General features: G+C 36.9%; 1 protein-coding gene across 27 annotated transcripts in view; it reads right to left on the reverse strand.

Moving 5' to 3' along the window:
* Positions 1–16,705, reverse strand: part of DLG2 (discs large MAGUK scaffold protein 2) — a 2,256,157-nt gene that overhangs the window by 873,614 nt on the left and 1,365,838 nt on the right. For 2 of the 27 annotated variants that reach the window (XM_051821291.2, XM_051821258.2), the window contains exon 1: positions 300–448. The exons of 24 other annotated variants lie outside the window; for them this stretch is intronic. In XM_051821291.2, coding sequence (XP_051677251.1) covers positions 300–404 — 105 coding nt within the window. In that variant the 5' untranslated portion in view covers positions 405–448. Of the gene's footprint in view, positions 1–299; positions 449–16,705 lie in introns of those variants that run through there. One more of the 27 variants, XM_051821278.2, reaches the window with a different exon arrangement.

Here is a 16,705-nt window from a genome sequence, read left to right on the forward strand (position 1 = left end):
TATGAGGAATATCAATATTGCACCTTTCCTATAATACATGTTACTATTAGCAACTACTGTCCTCTTGAACAGAGTTTGTTTGGGCACTGTTTACTCAACCTTCCTGACCAATGTTTGCTCCTACTAAGAATTCAGATTCTAAACAGAGTGAAAAAAAAAATGTAATTTTCCTGAACAAGAACTACAGAGAAGATAACATGTCTTTAAATGCATAGAACATATGAATTTCTCCATAGCTATAACAGGGAAAAAAGAAGAAAAATAAAAATGCTAGGAAAGTAGAAGTAAATTTTCCTTACCGGAATGAATGCATGTTGCATAGCTTGTTCACATTGTTTTAAGGAAGCAATGGTATCCCACAAAAACTGATAATTCTCAGCCCGGGAAGCACTTGGCCGTTGCATAGTGAAAGCTGGTAACACTCAAACTGAGCTCAAAGAACCCAGTAGAAGAAGGAAAAAAAAAAAAAAAAAAAAAACCCTGCAGATCTGTTACATAAACTTCTTAATTAGATCTGCTACACAAACTGCTATCTTAAGACTTAAAAAAAAGTTAATCAGAACATTTCTTTTGGGGGATAACTGGGCATGACTTGAACAGAGACAGATGTTTTCATTGGGAAGAATTTTCATTCCCACACTTGTGAAACACAATCTCATCAGTGTCCCCCTGTCTTTACACGAGTCTGGCAAAATTGCACATACCATAAGTGTGTGGGGGGAAAGAGGTAGGAGGCAGAGAGATGAAAAAATATTTCTACCAGAAGAATTGGGTGGCAGGCCATGTAAGTAGAATTTGAGTATCTTGTGAAAAGTAGTAAAATTGAAGGGAATTGGTTACATGGCCGCACACACGCACACACACACACACACACACACACAGGTGTCTGCATTTGTTTGCTGTGTGAGAAATACCACTAACCACATGCATACTCACAGCCTCACTTAATATACCTTATTCTTCTCTTAATTTAGTTAAGATTTAGGTGTGATAAGTTCTTCACCTATTGAATATGACTACTTTTATTACCTGACAACTTATATATCTCAACAGATTAGCCAGGATTGGAGTATTCAATACCGTCCACTGTTCATCTTAAAATTTAAAGGTAATTATTAGATCATCATGTTGCCTGTATATTAAAATCACACTTGCTTCTATTTCTAGATAGCAATTACACTTACATAGATAATACAAAGAGCATTGGGTCTTTAAATATTCTTGGGACCTGAGAGTGGGGCTACACAAAACTGGAATGTGTTAACTATAAAGAAATAAGCTTGTTCACTGTAACAAGAAAAAATGCTAGTAAAAGCCCTACCTAAAATATGAACAGAATTTTGGGAAATATCCTGTTTCCTTTACTTAAGACAGTAGCCTGCAAAACCAGGTGAAGCTCCCTCACCTCCTGTAGCTTCTGTAAAAGTGCTGTGGTACAAGGTAAGGCATCCTGAAATAAGGTTCTGAGCACTGGGAAGTTTCAAAGGAATCCACGATTCCGGGGCGAGTTGCAGAGCCAGCAAAGGTGAGATTTATTCAAGCGTTTTGAAAGGTAAGAAGCAAAAGGAGGGAACTACACAGTGTAAAGAATAAATTGTGCATTTAATTGACCTAGAAAAAGCAAAGAGTACAAAATGAGGGAAAAACTGTACAAAACAGTTTGATAATATAAACAAAATTATTAAGCTGTAGTATTTTTGGAAGAGTTGGAGATTTGGGTTACCTAGTTTTTCTGATATTTCTAACCTGGAGACAGTAGATTACTTGATACTAATGACCTTGTGGCATAAAAATCTTAAAGGCTGACACCAGCAAAGTTTTCCTCTTGTTCAATTAATTTTCTGTTTTGAATGAAAGGAATTAGAAGTGGAACTGATCTTTCAGAATTCCTACCTGGGCCAATTGTTTTCCCTGGCTACTTCATGAATGCACAGCATAAAGCTAAAGCCATTAAACAGTTTGTTTTTTGACATCAATTCAGCTAACCTTCTCTTTTTCTCATTCATGGTGTTCTTCTGCTCAGCTCACACCCACAGTCCCTCCTCTGCCTTTATTCTTGCCCTTATATTTTCCCATCTGCCCCAGCCACATGCTGCTTCTTCATGCACTGTCGACCAGCCAGCCCACAACTTCCAGAAAATATTCCTTTACTAGTAAATGTTCTACATTTCTCAGGCAACAGAAAAAATTAAAAAGTTGCTTATAAGTCTTCTAAAAATCTCAGCCCATCCTTTCTAAATTTCTAAAGTAAATGCTCATCATGATTCCACATCCCAACGTCTGGTTCTTCTGCCATTACTTGAACTTCTTCAATCTCTTGTTATCAAGCCCCTTCAATCCTTAATTAAAGCAACATCTAAAAGACCCTCTTTCCTCACTCTGGAAAAAAAGTAGAGAATTTATGGTCTCTATGCATAGAAACACTATATTTTAAAAATGCCCTATTAATCATGCATTCATTCATTTATTCACTGACAACAAACTTATCAAGCATCTCCCATATGCTATACTTTTGAATAGTACTACAAGCAGATAAATATATCAGATATTTAGTCTACCTTTAGGGAGAGTAAAGTCAATATAAGGGATGATACAAAGGTAAGATAACCAAAGATGCATTGAAAACCATAGTGCCCTAAAAGAGATAGCATAAACTATTCATGAAACACTGTAAAAGACTACATCACATCCACGGGGAAATTAGGGTGGCCTTGTGGAAGATTTAGCATTTTTCTAGAGCTTGAATTAGGATAGGATTTGGATATGTAAAAACAGAGGGGGATCTCCTGAGTAAAGAGAGAGCAAAATCACAGGGTGGAAAAGAGGCCATTATCAATGGTTGACTTGGAAGGAACAAGATACCAAGAGAAAAACTGAACTAATGACTACCCAGTATAATACTTTGATTTGGACTGGAATCAAGGCTGTTTTTAAATGAAAACTAGTAGTTTCCTGTTCTTGATACCAACCAACCTTAACTTAAAGCACTCGTTAGTGAATTGATGATAGTAAATTCAGTAAAACTCTTTTTAAATTTCTTGACAACAAATTATTTGCCTAGTTCTCATCCTTTAAAATAGTCAAATTGATATACTTTTAAATGGTTTAAGTGGCCCAATAATTTTGGTCATGTTACTTGGTTGATTAATTACTTAGTTTTTTAAATTAAGTATTATATGTTTTGTATTCAACCCCAACCAATTTTATAACCTCTAAAACCTCTTATCTTCAAAATTCAAGTGGGGGTACACCATGAATAAAATATATACCTGATCAAATATTAGACTTGGTTCCATTTTATGCAATTTAACAAGTATTTATTTAACTTTACTATGAGCCAACCACAGTATTTGAAACAGGGAATACAAAGATAAATATGTCATTATTTCAATACACTGTTTCTTTCCAACTACTACAAAAGATGCAATTGCCCCTGTCCACAAGTAGAGTATATGTGTTTTTTTTCCTGTTAACACAATGCCTGATAAATAATGGTTACTATTTTTCCATTAAACAGTCACTAGCCACATGTCTGTCATATCTAAGCATGCTGCCATGCTCTAACATATATGGCAAGCCTCAGAAGGTTTAACAACACTTTTCATCTGACGGGTTGTCATACATAAGGCAGTCTGAATTTGAATACTTTCTACTTGTCATTAGTTTAAATATTATTTTATGGCAAATGTACTTCCAGTAAAAATGAAGGAACAAAGCTTGGATTTGTACTCTCAACAAAAACATCAACAAAAAAAAGGACAAAATACATTAAAGAATGGATTTCAAAACAACAGTGAGCGATAAATTCTGAGATAAAGTTGGTTCTGTGATTTCCCCATCTTGCAACCTTCAACTTCTAGGCCACATTGCAGACAGGAGCAATCAGCTGTAGCCCAGAAGACTTGGTTAGCTGAAAAGATAGAATTAGTTTCCTGGAGAAATCAAAGAAGCAATGAGAAATAGAGATATTTCTCATGAAATATCTGACAGATGAAGATCTCAATATTCTTCTCTGGATAATTAATAGAATAGGCAGAAAATTTGTAAGGATATAGACTTACACAAAACAGCCAAACAATGTGAGCTAATGTATCTGCTAATGTATCCAGTTGGAGTCCCAACTACTCCATTTGCAATCCAGCTCCCTGCTACTGAGCCTGGGAAAAGCAGCAGAAGATGGCTCAAGCACTGGGCCCCTAGTCTCATGTGGGAGACCAGGAAATAGTTCCTAGCTCCTGGCTTCCGCCTGGCCCAGCGCAATTTGGATAGCGAATCAGCACATGAAAGATTCTGTGTGTGTGTGTGTGTGTGTGTCTAACTCTGCCTTTCTAATAAAATCAATAAATCTTTAAAAAACCAATTTCTGAAAATTCTCAAAAATATTTGGAAACCAAATAACATATTTCTGGATAACTCATTGGTCAAAAAGGACATCAAAGGGAAATTAGAATGTATTTTGAACTGGATGAAAATAAACCACAACACATCGACTATTGCTAGCTGCCTTTAAAGCAGTAATTTAGGGGAACATTTATATCACTACACATCTATATTCAAGAAGATTTCAAGTTACTGACCTCAGCTTCTACTTTAACTAATTAGAAAAATATAGTAAATGAAGCCCGAACTTAGAAGATGAAAAGAAATTTAAAGATTGGAACAAAAAATCAATGAAACTAAAAACTGGATCTTTGAGAAAATCAGTAAAATTGACATCACCTTCTCTAATTAGAAGGAAAGAAGACAAACAAATGATCTAAATAAGTGTGAAGTACAATGACACCACTGTATCCTATAGACTTGAAAAGACTAATAAGGAAAAATCATAAACAACTTTTGTCGATAATTTTGACACTTCAGATGAAGTGGGAAAGTCCCTTCAAAGATACAAACCAGCAAAGTTCATTCAAGAAAACAAGTCACTTTCATGGACATAGCCATACATCTAATAAGATGTTGACTTTATAACTAAAAATATCCCACCAAGCACACTCCAGGGCCAGATGGCTTTCCTCATTAATTCCACCAAACACTTAGGGAGAAATAGTAACAATTCTATACAAACTCAGAGAACTGAAGAGGAACAAATATTTAAAAACTCATTTTTTGAGCCCAAAATTATTCTGATCCCAAATCAGATAAAGATATTGAGATAGGCAAACACCAATATGTCCTCATGCATAAAGATACAAAGGTTCTAAACAAAACCTTAGGAAATTTAATGCAAATACAGCAACATATATATAAAGGACAACACATTATGACCAAGTAGGAATTTGTTCTGGGAATGTAAAATTGACAACATTTAAAAATGCACCAGGGTAATTTATTATATTAATTTTTAAAAGAAACAAAACAAACTAACAACCATACTATCATCTTAGTGGGCACAGATATAGTATTTTACAAAACCAAATATCCATTCCTGATATAAAAAAGAAATCTCTCAGGGGCCAGCACCATGGCGCAGTAGGTTAAATCTCTGCCTGCAGTACCAGCATCCCATATGGGCGCCGGTGCTAGTCCCAGCTGTCCCTCTTCCAAACCAGCTCTCTGCGAGGCCTGGGAAAGCAGCAGAAGATGGCCCAAGTGCTTGGGCCCCTGCACCCGCATAGGAGACCTGGAAGAAGCATCTGGCTCCTGGCTTCGGATCAGTGCAGCTCCAGCCGTTGTGGCCATCTGGGGGAGTGAACCAATGGAAGGAAGACCTTTTTCTCTGTCTCTCCTTCTCACTGTCTGTAGCTCTACCTCTCAAAAAAAAAATAAATAAATAAATAAATAAATAAATAAAATCTTTAAAAAAAGAGAGAGAAATCTCTCAGGACAAAACAGGAATGCCTCTTCTCACCGTTTCTATTCAACACTGTGAGGATGGCTCTAGACAATGAAATAGACATGAGAAAGAAATAAAGATAAGAAAGGAAGAAATAAAAATATCCTTATTTGTGGATGATATAACCATCTAGGTAGAAAATCACATCAAATCTGAAGAAGTGCTGGAAATTATAAGCAACTTTAGCAAAGTTGCAGGATAAAAGATTACTATACAAAATTCAATTGTATTTCTATATACTGGAAAAATTAAATAGAAATTAAAATAATAATACCATTTACACTAAGGTAAAATATAAAATATTTAGAGACATGTCTATAAAAGCATACATAAATAATGTATGCTATAATATCAAGAAGTTTAAATAATACACAATATTTTTAAGATATCATGGTCTAGAGAAAAGAAAAAGAATGAAAATATAATACTAATATGACCATATAGGTGACCTTCAAAAAGTTGGAGAAAATGCATTTATTAAAAGTATGCATAAATTTCAAAACTTTTGCAACAAAATAAACTTATCTTTTAATTCTATTTTCCACAAACATTTTCAAGGTCCCTTTTACTTTATAAGCAAGGGTACCCTAAAAATTATCACTGTGTTTTGTGGAATATAAAATTATACTCTTTTACTGATTATAATGGTTGAGATGTTCCTCATTGTTCTTCTATACAAATTATTAGTTGGAAATTAACTCTAGTCTTGCTAATGCCAATAATGTGCAAATTTACAAAGCTCCTTAGAATTAAGCATATAATCTTCAAAGATTTTTGACAGTTTACTTTGGATGTTAGCTATAACATCTGACGAGTATAAATGTCTACACATTATTTTTAAATGAGTACTATTTGAAGCAAGCAAAAAGAATTAAAAGTTTATGGAGGGAGCATTTAGCACATCAGATCAGTCACTGTCTGGGATGCCCCCATCCCATATAAGAGGGCCAAGTTCATGCCCTGGCTCCCCTACTTTTGAGCCAGCTCCCTGCTAATGCAAACCCTGGGAGGCAGCAGATGATGGCTCAAGTATCTGGGCACCCTGCCACCCACATGGGAGACCTGGATTGGATTCCTGGCTCCTGGCTTCAGCCTGGCCCAGTCTTGACTATTTCATGCATTTGGGGAGTGAACCAGTGGACAGAAGATCTTTGTCTCTCTCTTTCTCTTTGGAATTCAAATAAAATCAAAATAAGTAAATTAAAATTTTATATTTATAAAAAACTGATCTAGAAACCCAACACTACCTCATTTGATACCCCTGCAGTGGTCTGTTTGGTGATATTGACAAACTGTTTCTAAAAATCACATGGAAATTCAAAGAACATACGGTAGCCAAAATACCCTTTGAAAAAGAAAAAATAAAACTTGAAAAAATAATGTGGCAATGGCATAAGGACAGGTAAATATATCAATGGGATAAAATGGACTCCAGGAGTTGACATACACAAGTGATTTGCAACAAAGATACAAGGATAATTAAAGGAAAAAAGAAGGTAACTTTTCATCAAATGATGCTAGAACAACTGGATATCTATATGCAAAGCAAAAAACTTTGACCCACACCTCTTACTACATATTAACTCAAAATGGATTATAAATATAATACAATATATATTTAGTATTATATTATATAATATGTATTATATAATATATATATATAGTAAAAACTAAATATATATAAGAAATCATAGGAGAAAATCTTTATGACCTTCGGTTAGGTACAACACAAAAAGTACAGTCCATAAAAGAAAAAAACTGCTACATCATATATACCAAAATTAAAATTTCTGTTCTTTGGAAAACACTATTTAATAAATAGAAATACAATCCATAGAATGGAGGAAAATAATTACAAATCATGCATGTGATAAAGAAGTTGTTTCTAAAATATATATATATGTAAGAACTTATTTCTAAAAGTACCTAGAATTATATATTTTATATGTTCCTATATATATACCATTTTCATATAAAATATATAATTAATAGATTAAATATGTCAATATATAAATATAACAAACTCTCAAAACTCAAAAATAATAAAATGAACCATCCAATTAAAATAAGCAAAATATTTGAACAGAAACTTCACCAATGAAGATTTATAGATAGCAAATCAGCATGAGAAAAGATGATCACTATCAGGAATTACCAGAGGAATGGAAATTAAAAGTCACAATGAGATACTACAATACATCTATTAGAATGGCTAATATTAAGAACTGACCATACCAACTGGTAGTGAGGATGTGGAAGTATGGAACTATCATATAGTACTAGTAAGAATCTAAAATGACATAATGCCTTTAGAAGTAGTTTTGTGATTTTCATAACTGTTACATGTATACTTATGATTTGACCATTTAACCATTAAACCATTCTCTCTCTTAGAATTGACTCAAGAGAAATTAAATAAGCCCTTTAAAAGACTTTTATGTAAAATTTACAGAAGCTTTAGTAACAGTCAAAAACTTGAAATTATATTAAAAGATGTGTAGATAAGCAAAATGTATAGATAAGCAAATTGTGATATATTCATACATCAGAATACTATTCCACACTAAAAAGAAATGAATTACTGATACATTCAACAACACAAAATTACTAACCTAAGCAAAAGAAAATAGAGTATAAAATGTATGTTCTCATTTACATGAAATTCTAGAAAATTCAAATTTATCTATATTGATAGAAAGGAGAATAGTAGTTGCTTGGGGAAGGGTGGGTAGGGTGGGTTGGGGGAGTGAGTTGAATAGGAGGATTATAGCACAGTGTGAAGAAATTTTGGGGGTGATATATCAGTGTACTATCTTGAATAGACGGTTTTATATATCGAAACTTACCTAGTTGTACCTCACTGAAACTATTTTTTAAAATTTTATTAAAAATTCCTGGGGGAAATATCATCAGAAAACCTCATATTCCTGGGTTTTATCCTATATGGAAAGCTCTCATTGTTTAACATTATAATCTTGTAGTTTGATATATCTTCCTGGGAAAGGGAAGGGGAAAGCGAATTAGAAAGCACTGACGTGGGACTGGCATTGTGGGGTTAAGGGACCTCTTCAGATGCTGGCTTCCCATATCATAGAGTCCCTCAAGTCCTGGCTGCTCCACTTCCAATCCAGCACTGTGTTACTGGCGCCTGGGAAGGCAGCAGAATATGGCTTAAGTACTTGGGCCCCTGCAACCCATGTGGAGACCCTAATGGAGATCCAGGATCCTGCTTCTTGCCTGGCCCAACCAGTTGTTTTTGGGGTCATTTGGGGGAGTGAACCAGCAGATGGATGCTTGCTCTCTCTTTCTCTCCTTTGCCAAGACACAACTTAATTTTTTTTTAAAACTACTTTTCCACATGGTACCCTCCTTATATTTAATTTACAAGTAAAGAAATATGTCACAGAGGCTAAGATAACTTGCTTTAGCAGTTACTAGCCATGTGACCTTGGATGAGTTCCTTAGTTTCTCTTTGTTTCAGTTATATATTTGTAAAATGGAGATTATAATAGTACTTATCTCATAGGATTGTTGAGGATTAACTGAGTTAATACTTGAAAAACTTTAAAGTAGCGTTTTACACAGAATAAGCACTATCATTCATGTTTAGAACATTAATTAATTTAAATCTATTTACTTATTTAATAAGTAAATTAATAGATTTAAGATCAAATAATAGATTAAAAGATAAAAGATTAAATAATAGATTTAAGATATTCATGTTTTTGACTCTAGTCCAATACACATTGATCAGTGATCAATGATTCAGATAATTGTACAGTCAACTTTCCCGACCACTACTACACCTCCATCTAAAGTATGCAGCCTCCAAATGCAGCCTCCCTGAACCCTATTTGTTTCGTTTGTTTCCTGTATTTGCCACTAAACTGCAAGCTCAGAGAGCAAAAGCCAATATGCTGCCAGACCCAGCATTGAGACTGGAATAGCACAGATTTTCTCAGGCTTTGTTTGATATTATTGCTATGAATTGGATCTAGAATAGGAAATAAAAGATAACTAAATTTTCAAAAAAAGTATATATACCTGGATCTCCTGTATTTACAAAGATCTATGAAGCATTTGGTCATGGCTCTTAGGAAAAAAAAAAAAAAACTGACATGTGACCCATTTTCTCTTATGTAAGACAGAGAATAATATTTCTTCTTTGACATGGGAAGACTAACATGACAGTACCAGGCAAAAATGCCAAATGAACTTTCACTGTATACAGTAATTTTACAGAGGGCAAGATACGACCTGTGGAATATTGGAATCCAAACAATACAATACAAAGTCGTGCTATATAGTCTATGCTGAGTCATGCCTGAGACTCAAACATGCTTAAGAGGTGCAAGTCGTTGTAGTAGACTGCTGTGCTTTGTGCCTTGCAGTCAATGGACTACAAGTTCAGTACCCTGAGGAGAGAAAGTGAGATATCTGAAAGTTGACTGGAGGAAGCAGGACTCTAGGTCTTCTTTGAAACCTCAGGACACAGTCAAAGCCAGAACTAACCTGCAGAGAAGTATGAGGCAGATGAAGTCTGTCTGTATCGGCTTCTCCTGCCACAGCACTCACTCTTCTATGGACTCTTTTTTTTTTTTTTTAATTACGGCTTTTCTTCTTTTTTTTAAAGATTTAAAGAAATATGGGGGTAAAGGGGAGGAAGAGAGGGAGAGGGAGAGGGAGAGGGAGAGGGAGAGGGAGAGGGAGAGGGAGAGGGAGAGGGAGAGGGAGAGGGAGAGGGAGAGGGAGAGGGAGAGGGAGAGGGAGAGGGAGAGGGAGAGGGAGAGGGAGAGGGAGAGGGAGAGGGAGAGGGAGAGGGAGAGGGAGAGGGAGAGGGAGAGGGAGAGGGAGAGGGAGAGGGAGAGGGAGAGGGAGAGGGAGAGGGAGAAAGATCATTCATCTGCTGGCAGGCTCCTCAAATGACCACAACAGCACAACAGCTGGAGCCAGGCCAATCTGAAGCAGGAACCAGAAGCTTCTTCTGGGTCTCCCACATGGGTGCAGGGGCCCAAGCACTTCCTCTGCTTTCCTAGCACATTATCAGGGAGCTGGATTGGAAGTAGAGCGTCTGGGACTCCAACAGGTGCCCATTTGGGATGCCAGCATCTCAGGCTGCAGCTTTATCCGGTACGCCACAGTGCTGGCTCCTGGACTCTCTTAATATAAGGAAAGCTCCATGAAGTCATTTATAGTACGGTATTAAGAATTTAACATTTGGTGGGGGGAGCCAGCGCCATGGCTCACTTGGTTAATCCTCCGCCTGCAGTGCCAGCATCCCATATGGGCACTGGGTTCTAGTCCCGATTGCTCCTCTTTCAGTCCAGCTCTCTGCTGTGTCCTGGGAAGGGCAGTGGAAGGTGGCCCAAGTGTCTGGGCCCCTGCACCTGCATGGGAGACCAGGAAGATGCACCTGGCTCCTGGCTCCGGCTCGGCGTAGTTCCGGCCATAGCGGCCATTTGCGGGGTGAACCAACAGAAGGAAGACCTTTCTCTGTCTCTCTCTCTCTCTCACTGTCTAACTCTGTTAAATAAAAAAAAAAGAATTTAATATTATGGCCAGCACTGTGGTGTAGCGTGTAAAGCCACTGCCTGCAGTGCCAGCATCTCATATGGGCACCTGTTTGAGTCCCAGCTGCTCCACTTCTGATTCAGCTCTCTGCAGTGGCCTGGGAAAGCAGTGGAGGATGGCCCAAGTGCTTTGGCCCCCGCACCCATGTGGGAAACCTGAAAGAAGCTCCTGGCTCCTGGCCAATTGGGGAGTGAACCAGTGGATGGTAGACTTCTTTCTCTCTGCCTCTTCTCTCTCTGTGTAACTCTTTCAAATAAATAAATAAATCTTTAAAAAAAGAATTTAATATGTCTACTCTGTTCCTACTTGTTTTCCTGAATCTTCTTGTGAACAGGTGTCAATCTTGGTCATCTATTTAACCCCGGCCTCTAGCACATTGTCTGGTTCATCATGAAAAATGCTATATGTGAAAAATGCTTTATTAATGTTGATAATCATAAGAACGTGATTATGGGGGCCAGAGCTATGGTGCAGTGGTTTAAAGCCCCAGCCTGGAGGGCCGGAATCCCATATGGGTGCCGGTTCGAGTCCCGGCTGCTCCTCTTCTGCTTTGGTACTGCTTTGGCCTGGGAAAGGAGTACTCAGATGAGAGACCCAGAGGAAGCTCCTGGCTCCTGGCTTCAGCTCCACTCAGCTCTGGCTGTAGCGGCCATCTGGAGAGTGAACCAGCAGATGACTCTACATCTTTCTGTAACTCTTTCAAATAAATAAAACAAATCTTAAAAAAGAAAAAAAGAATATGGTTCAAAGAGTATGTCATGACTGATAATGTACTTTCACAATTAGGAGTTCTCTCAGTTAATTTTCACCTTCTCCCTACTCCCACACTTATTTATTTTTTAAAAGATTTATTTATTTGAAAGTCAGAGTACAGAGATAGAGAGAGAGGGAGAGACAGAGAGATCTTCCATCTGCTGGTTCACTTCCCAGATGGCTGCAAGAGCTGGAGCTGAGCCAATCTGAAGGCAGGAACCAGGAGCCAGGAGCTTCTTCCAGGCCTCCCTTGTGATTGCAGAGGATCAAGGACTTGGGCCATCTTTTGCTGCTTTCCCAGATGCATTAGCAGGGAGCTGGATAGGAAATGGAGCAGCTGGGACTCAAACCAGTACCCATACAGGATGCCAGTTTGACAGGCAGTGCCTTCACCCACTATACCACAATGCCAGACCGGCTATTCACAGATTTAAATATTAGAATGTTGATGGTGCTTTCCTTTATTTTTTCTGGTCCAGATTTATCTTCTGAATAGGATATCCTACTGTGTGCTGCTCTTCTCCACTCAGGTATTGTTCAGATCTCTTAGATTTAGCAGTTTAATAATTTTAATTTTTATCCTCCTGCCCCTTCTTCCCTTTAATCAGCTTATCCAGTAAGTTCCAACTCTCCCCATTCAACTGCTCCAGTAAGACGGCTGCATCATAGGAGCTCCCATTTGTATTTCATCTTGACTCTGTGCTCACAGTCTGGCTGTCACCAAAGGCACCTGGTGCCACCTTCCTCTCAGTGCCTCAGTGATACAGGCCCACTCCCAGTACTGCAAATATGAGGAATTCCAATCTCATTTCATTCCAATACGAATTCTAGTTCCTCTGCCTCAAATCTTTCATCTCTTCTCAAGATTTCTCTCCCACTGATTGCTTAAATATTAACTCCATTATGTATTGTAGGAGGCTTACCAAGATCTCTGTCTTCTATTCACCAGATGTTGCTAGGAATTTCTTCATCCAGTTGTGACAGTTAAATAGGTCTTCAGACATTATTAACTATCCCTTGGGGGAACAAAATTATTCACAGCTGAAAACTATTGCCCCATACCTTGCTCAGGAATTCTATTATAGATTTTCATGAAACCTGATTTGTAAACCTTTTCTGTGATTTTTGAGTGAACCTTAGAGTATTGTTGAACTCCTCACTAACTTCTCCACTATGGAAAGAAATCAGCCTTTCATCACATCTGTATGAACATGGCGTCCAACATGAGACCAGTCTGTAATTAACATTTGTTAAATTAATGAATTAATTTGATTCCACACAACACCCATAGAATATGTAGAACCAGAGTTAGTAACTGCATTTCTAAATTGAGGTAACAGACACTTGAGTGGTAAATGATAGGTCCCCAAATAACACCATCAGTAAGACCTAGGATTGAGCCTAGATTTTACCACTCTCAATTTTTCTTATTAGCATGTATCATTTTACTACCACTATCACATATTTTTACCTCCTCAGATTACACCTCTCACATCTGCGTCTCTATTGCATTTTGTCCGTGTAGTCTATGTACAGTAACAGACAACTAGCTCTATCATAAGGACTGAAATGCTCAGGGCCTCACAGCATCTTCCAATGATGCTTTGATCAGATGCTTTTAAAAACTCCTTGTGTATTTGGTATAAGAGGGAGGTGGTTAGGGCTTCTCATATAATAGGAATGCAAGAAAAAAAAGCAGTAACTCCCTTGAGTGAATTTGCTTTTATGATCCTTTAACCTTGTGGTCCACTCTAATAAACAACCTGGAGGAAAGTAATCACATGACAGGTTAAGATACCCTGATCTTACTGAATGCATTGAAAATTGCTAACTAGAACATGAAATAACATCTAAGGATGTCTGATTAAAATTATCTTTTTATGCTGCCTAAGTATGCCCAAACAGAAAACTCTCAACTGGAAATTGAAGTTCTTTTAAATAGCACTTTCATCATGCCTAATGCACTTCTATTTTCCAAGATTTTGAATAGCAAAATCTATACGGCACAGTTATTCAGTTCTTCCATCCACTGAACTGGTTCTGTAAGGCCCAAAGGCTATGATGGTAAACAACAACAATAAAAAATGGCTGAGTGAGGGCAGGGCACATTATTCAAAGACCTGACAAGGAGATGTCTCTGAGTCATGGAGAGGAGTCAAGTCAGGGGTGCTTGCATCCCCTCCTGGAGCCAAGGGCTGGGGCTGAAGCCTGTGTTTTCCCTTTTCTCTCTGCAGAGGCATAGATAATTATTAAGCGTGCAAATCTGGAGTAAGACTTCCTGCATTAGAACCTAATCTTCATTGCTTTTTCAATTGTTTGATCTTGATCAGGTTATTCTATGTCAGGCCTGTTTCCTCAACTGGAAAATGGGTTTGATAATGATAGTTATGCCATATGTTTGTTGTAAAGATTAAATGAGTTGATATATGTGTCCAACATAAAATAAGTGCCCATTAAATAATTCCTATTCTTTCTTTGCATATGTGTACTTTTATGTTTGTACAATACATATATCAGATATTTTATTATCTTACTAGTTCATAAGCACCTTTAGGGTCTAATCTCCACTGCATTTTCATTTTCAGGAAACAGACTCAGAGAAGTGGACTGAGCCTATGATTATGCAGTAATATAGTAACAGAAACGGAACTAAATCATTGGTCTTTTTAGGAATACTCTTTGCTCTGTTAAAGCCCTGGGATTTACACAGGTTCAGTTTTGCCTTCACCTTTTTAAGATACCAAAGTGGCCCTACAGAAAGCTCCCTGGGAATCTGCACTCCACATTTCTTTCTTCAGTCAATCAGTGAGTAACAGCTACATGCTTTAGGAGTATTGCTTAAGTCTCTCTATCTCTCCTCTAATTCTCTCTTCCTCCCTTCTCTCTTTTCCTTTTTTCTTTCTCCCTTATTTCAACTTCTCTCCATTTCTCCCTCTATTTCTGTCTCTTTCAGTTCTGTCTTCATCTCTCTCTCTCTCCCTTTCAAACATACAAAAATCACAAAAATATTTTGTTGCTCTATTTCACAGAGAGGAAAATGGGTGGCATTAATCATGACTTTGAGATTTTTAATTTCTTTTTTCTCTGCTTTATATTTTATTTTTTAACTTTTGTTTAATAAATATAAATTTCCAAAGTAGAACTTTTGAATTATAGCGGCTTCCCCCCCCCATAACCTCCCTCCCTTCAACCCACAATCATCCCATCTCCCACTCCCTCTCCCATCCCATTCTTCATCAAGATTCATTTTCAATTATCTTTACATACAGAAGATCAACTTAGTATATACTAAGTAAAGATTTCAACAGACTGCACTCACAAAGACACACAAAGTATACAGTACTGTTTGGGTAGTAGTTTTACCATTAATTCGCATAGTACAACACATTAAGATTTTTAATTTCTGTGATGGGACAACTGAGATCAAGTGAGATCCAAAAGAAAGTGATTCTGAATTATCAGGTAAGCAAGGGGCATCCACTAGCTAAAAAAGCAAAGTAATGCAGTTTGGATTTAAAAGGAAAAGTGTGGAGACTATAGACAGATAGCCCTTGATTTTAGTAAAGCTTTTAGGCAGTAGAACAATAATTAATAAAAATAATACTTTATTGGGAAAGAAGAATGTGTCTGAGAACTTTTCCATTATTTACTTTGTGAATTTGAAAAAAATATATCACCAGCTCTCATTTTTCTCCCTTGTAAATTGTGAAAGATAATAATTAATAATCATATTAGTAATCTCTTAGGATATTTGAGGGTTTTAACATTTCTTAGAATGTAAGAAAGAGCAGAATAAATAAGAAACAGATGTTAGCTGTCATCAATAGTATTATCATTATGTTAATATTATTAGTGCTATGCAGAAGGGGCAAGTATAGAAGGCTTAGAGGATGAGGGGTAAATTTCTACATGATACGTTAGGTAATGAAAAGCTAAACAGATAGGATATTTTGGCAGGTATTGTTTTGAACACTAGAGAGGTAAGCACTGTGGATGCAGGGAGTACAGTGAAGATTCACCTGCTAGGTGGTTCCCAGGTGGAACTAAGAGCTGTAACTAAGGTTCAGTGTCATTGAAAGCATTTATTTCCAGTTCTCATAACATCTAAAGTTATATTCATCCCAAATAAAATAGTGCATAGAATGTTAATGTATCAATAGAAAAACCTCAAATTAAACTAAATAAAACCCTTGAAATTATACTATGAAGTTAAGACAGTAACATGTAAACTCTTTCAAAGTCGAAAGACCAGTTACATAGTTACCAATAATGGATTCCACCAAAAGAAGTCTTGTAAATTTGATTTCACTGAACCATGTTGGAGTGATTAAAAGTCAGTTAACACAAGGATCACAAACATTTATAGTGGGGTGAAGCTTTTATGATATTTAGTTTTATAATCACTGAGACCTAAATATTGCTTATGCACTGAATATATTGTTTTGTACATTGTGTAACAATTTCTTTGTAATCAGCAGTCTCTCTTCTTCAAAAAGTCAAAAAGCAGGCCCTTAATCATGTCAGATGCTTTTTGATGTCCTTTTACTC

This window comes from Oryctolagus cuniculus, chromosome 1 (assembly GCF_964237555.1).
Source record: "Oryctolagus cuniculus chromosome 1, mOryCun1.1, whole genome shotgun sequence".
Classification (NCBI taxonomy): Eukaryota; Metazoa; Chordata; class Mammalia; order Lagomorpha; family Leporidae; genus Oryctolagus; species Oryctolagus cuniculus.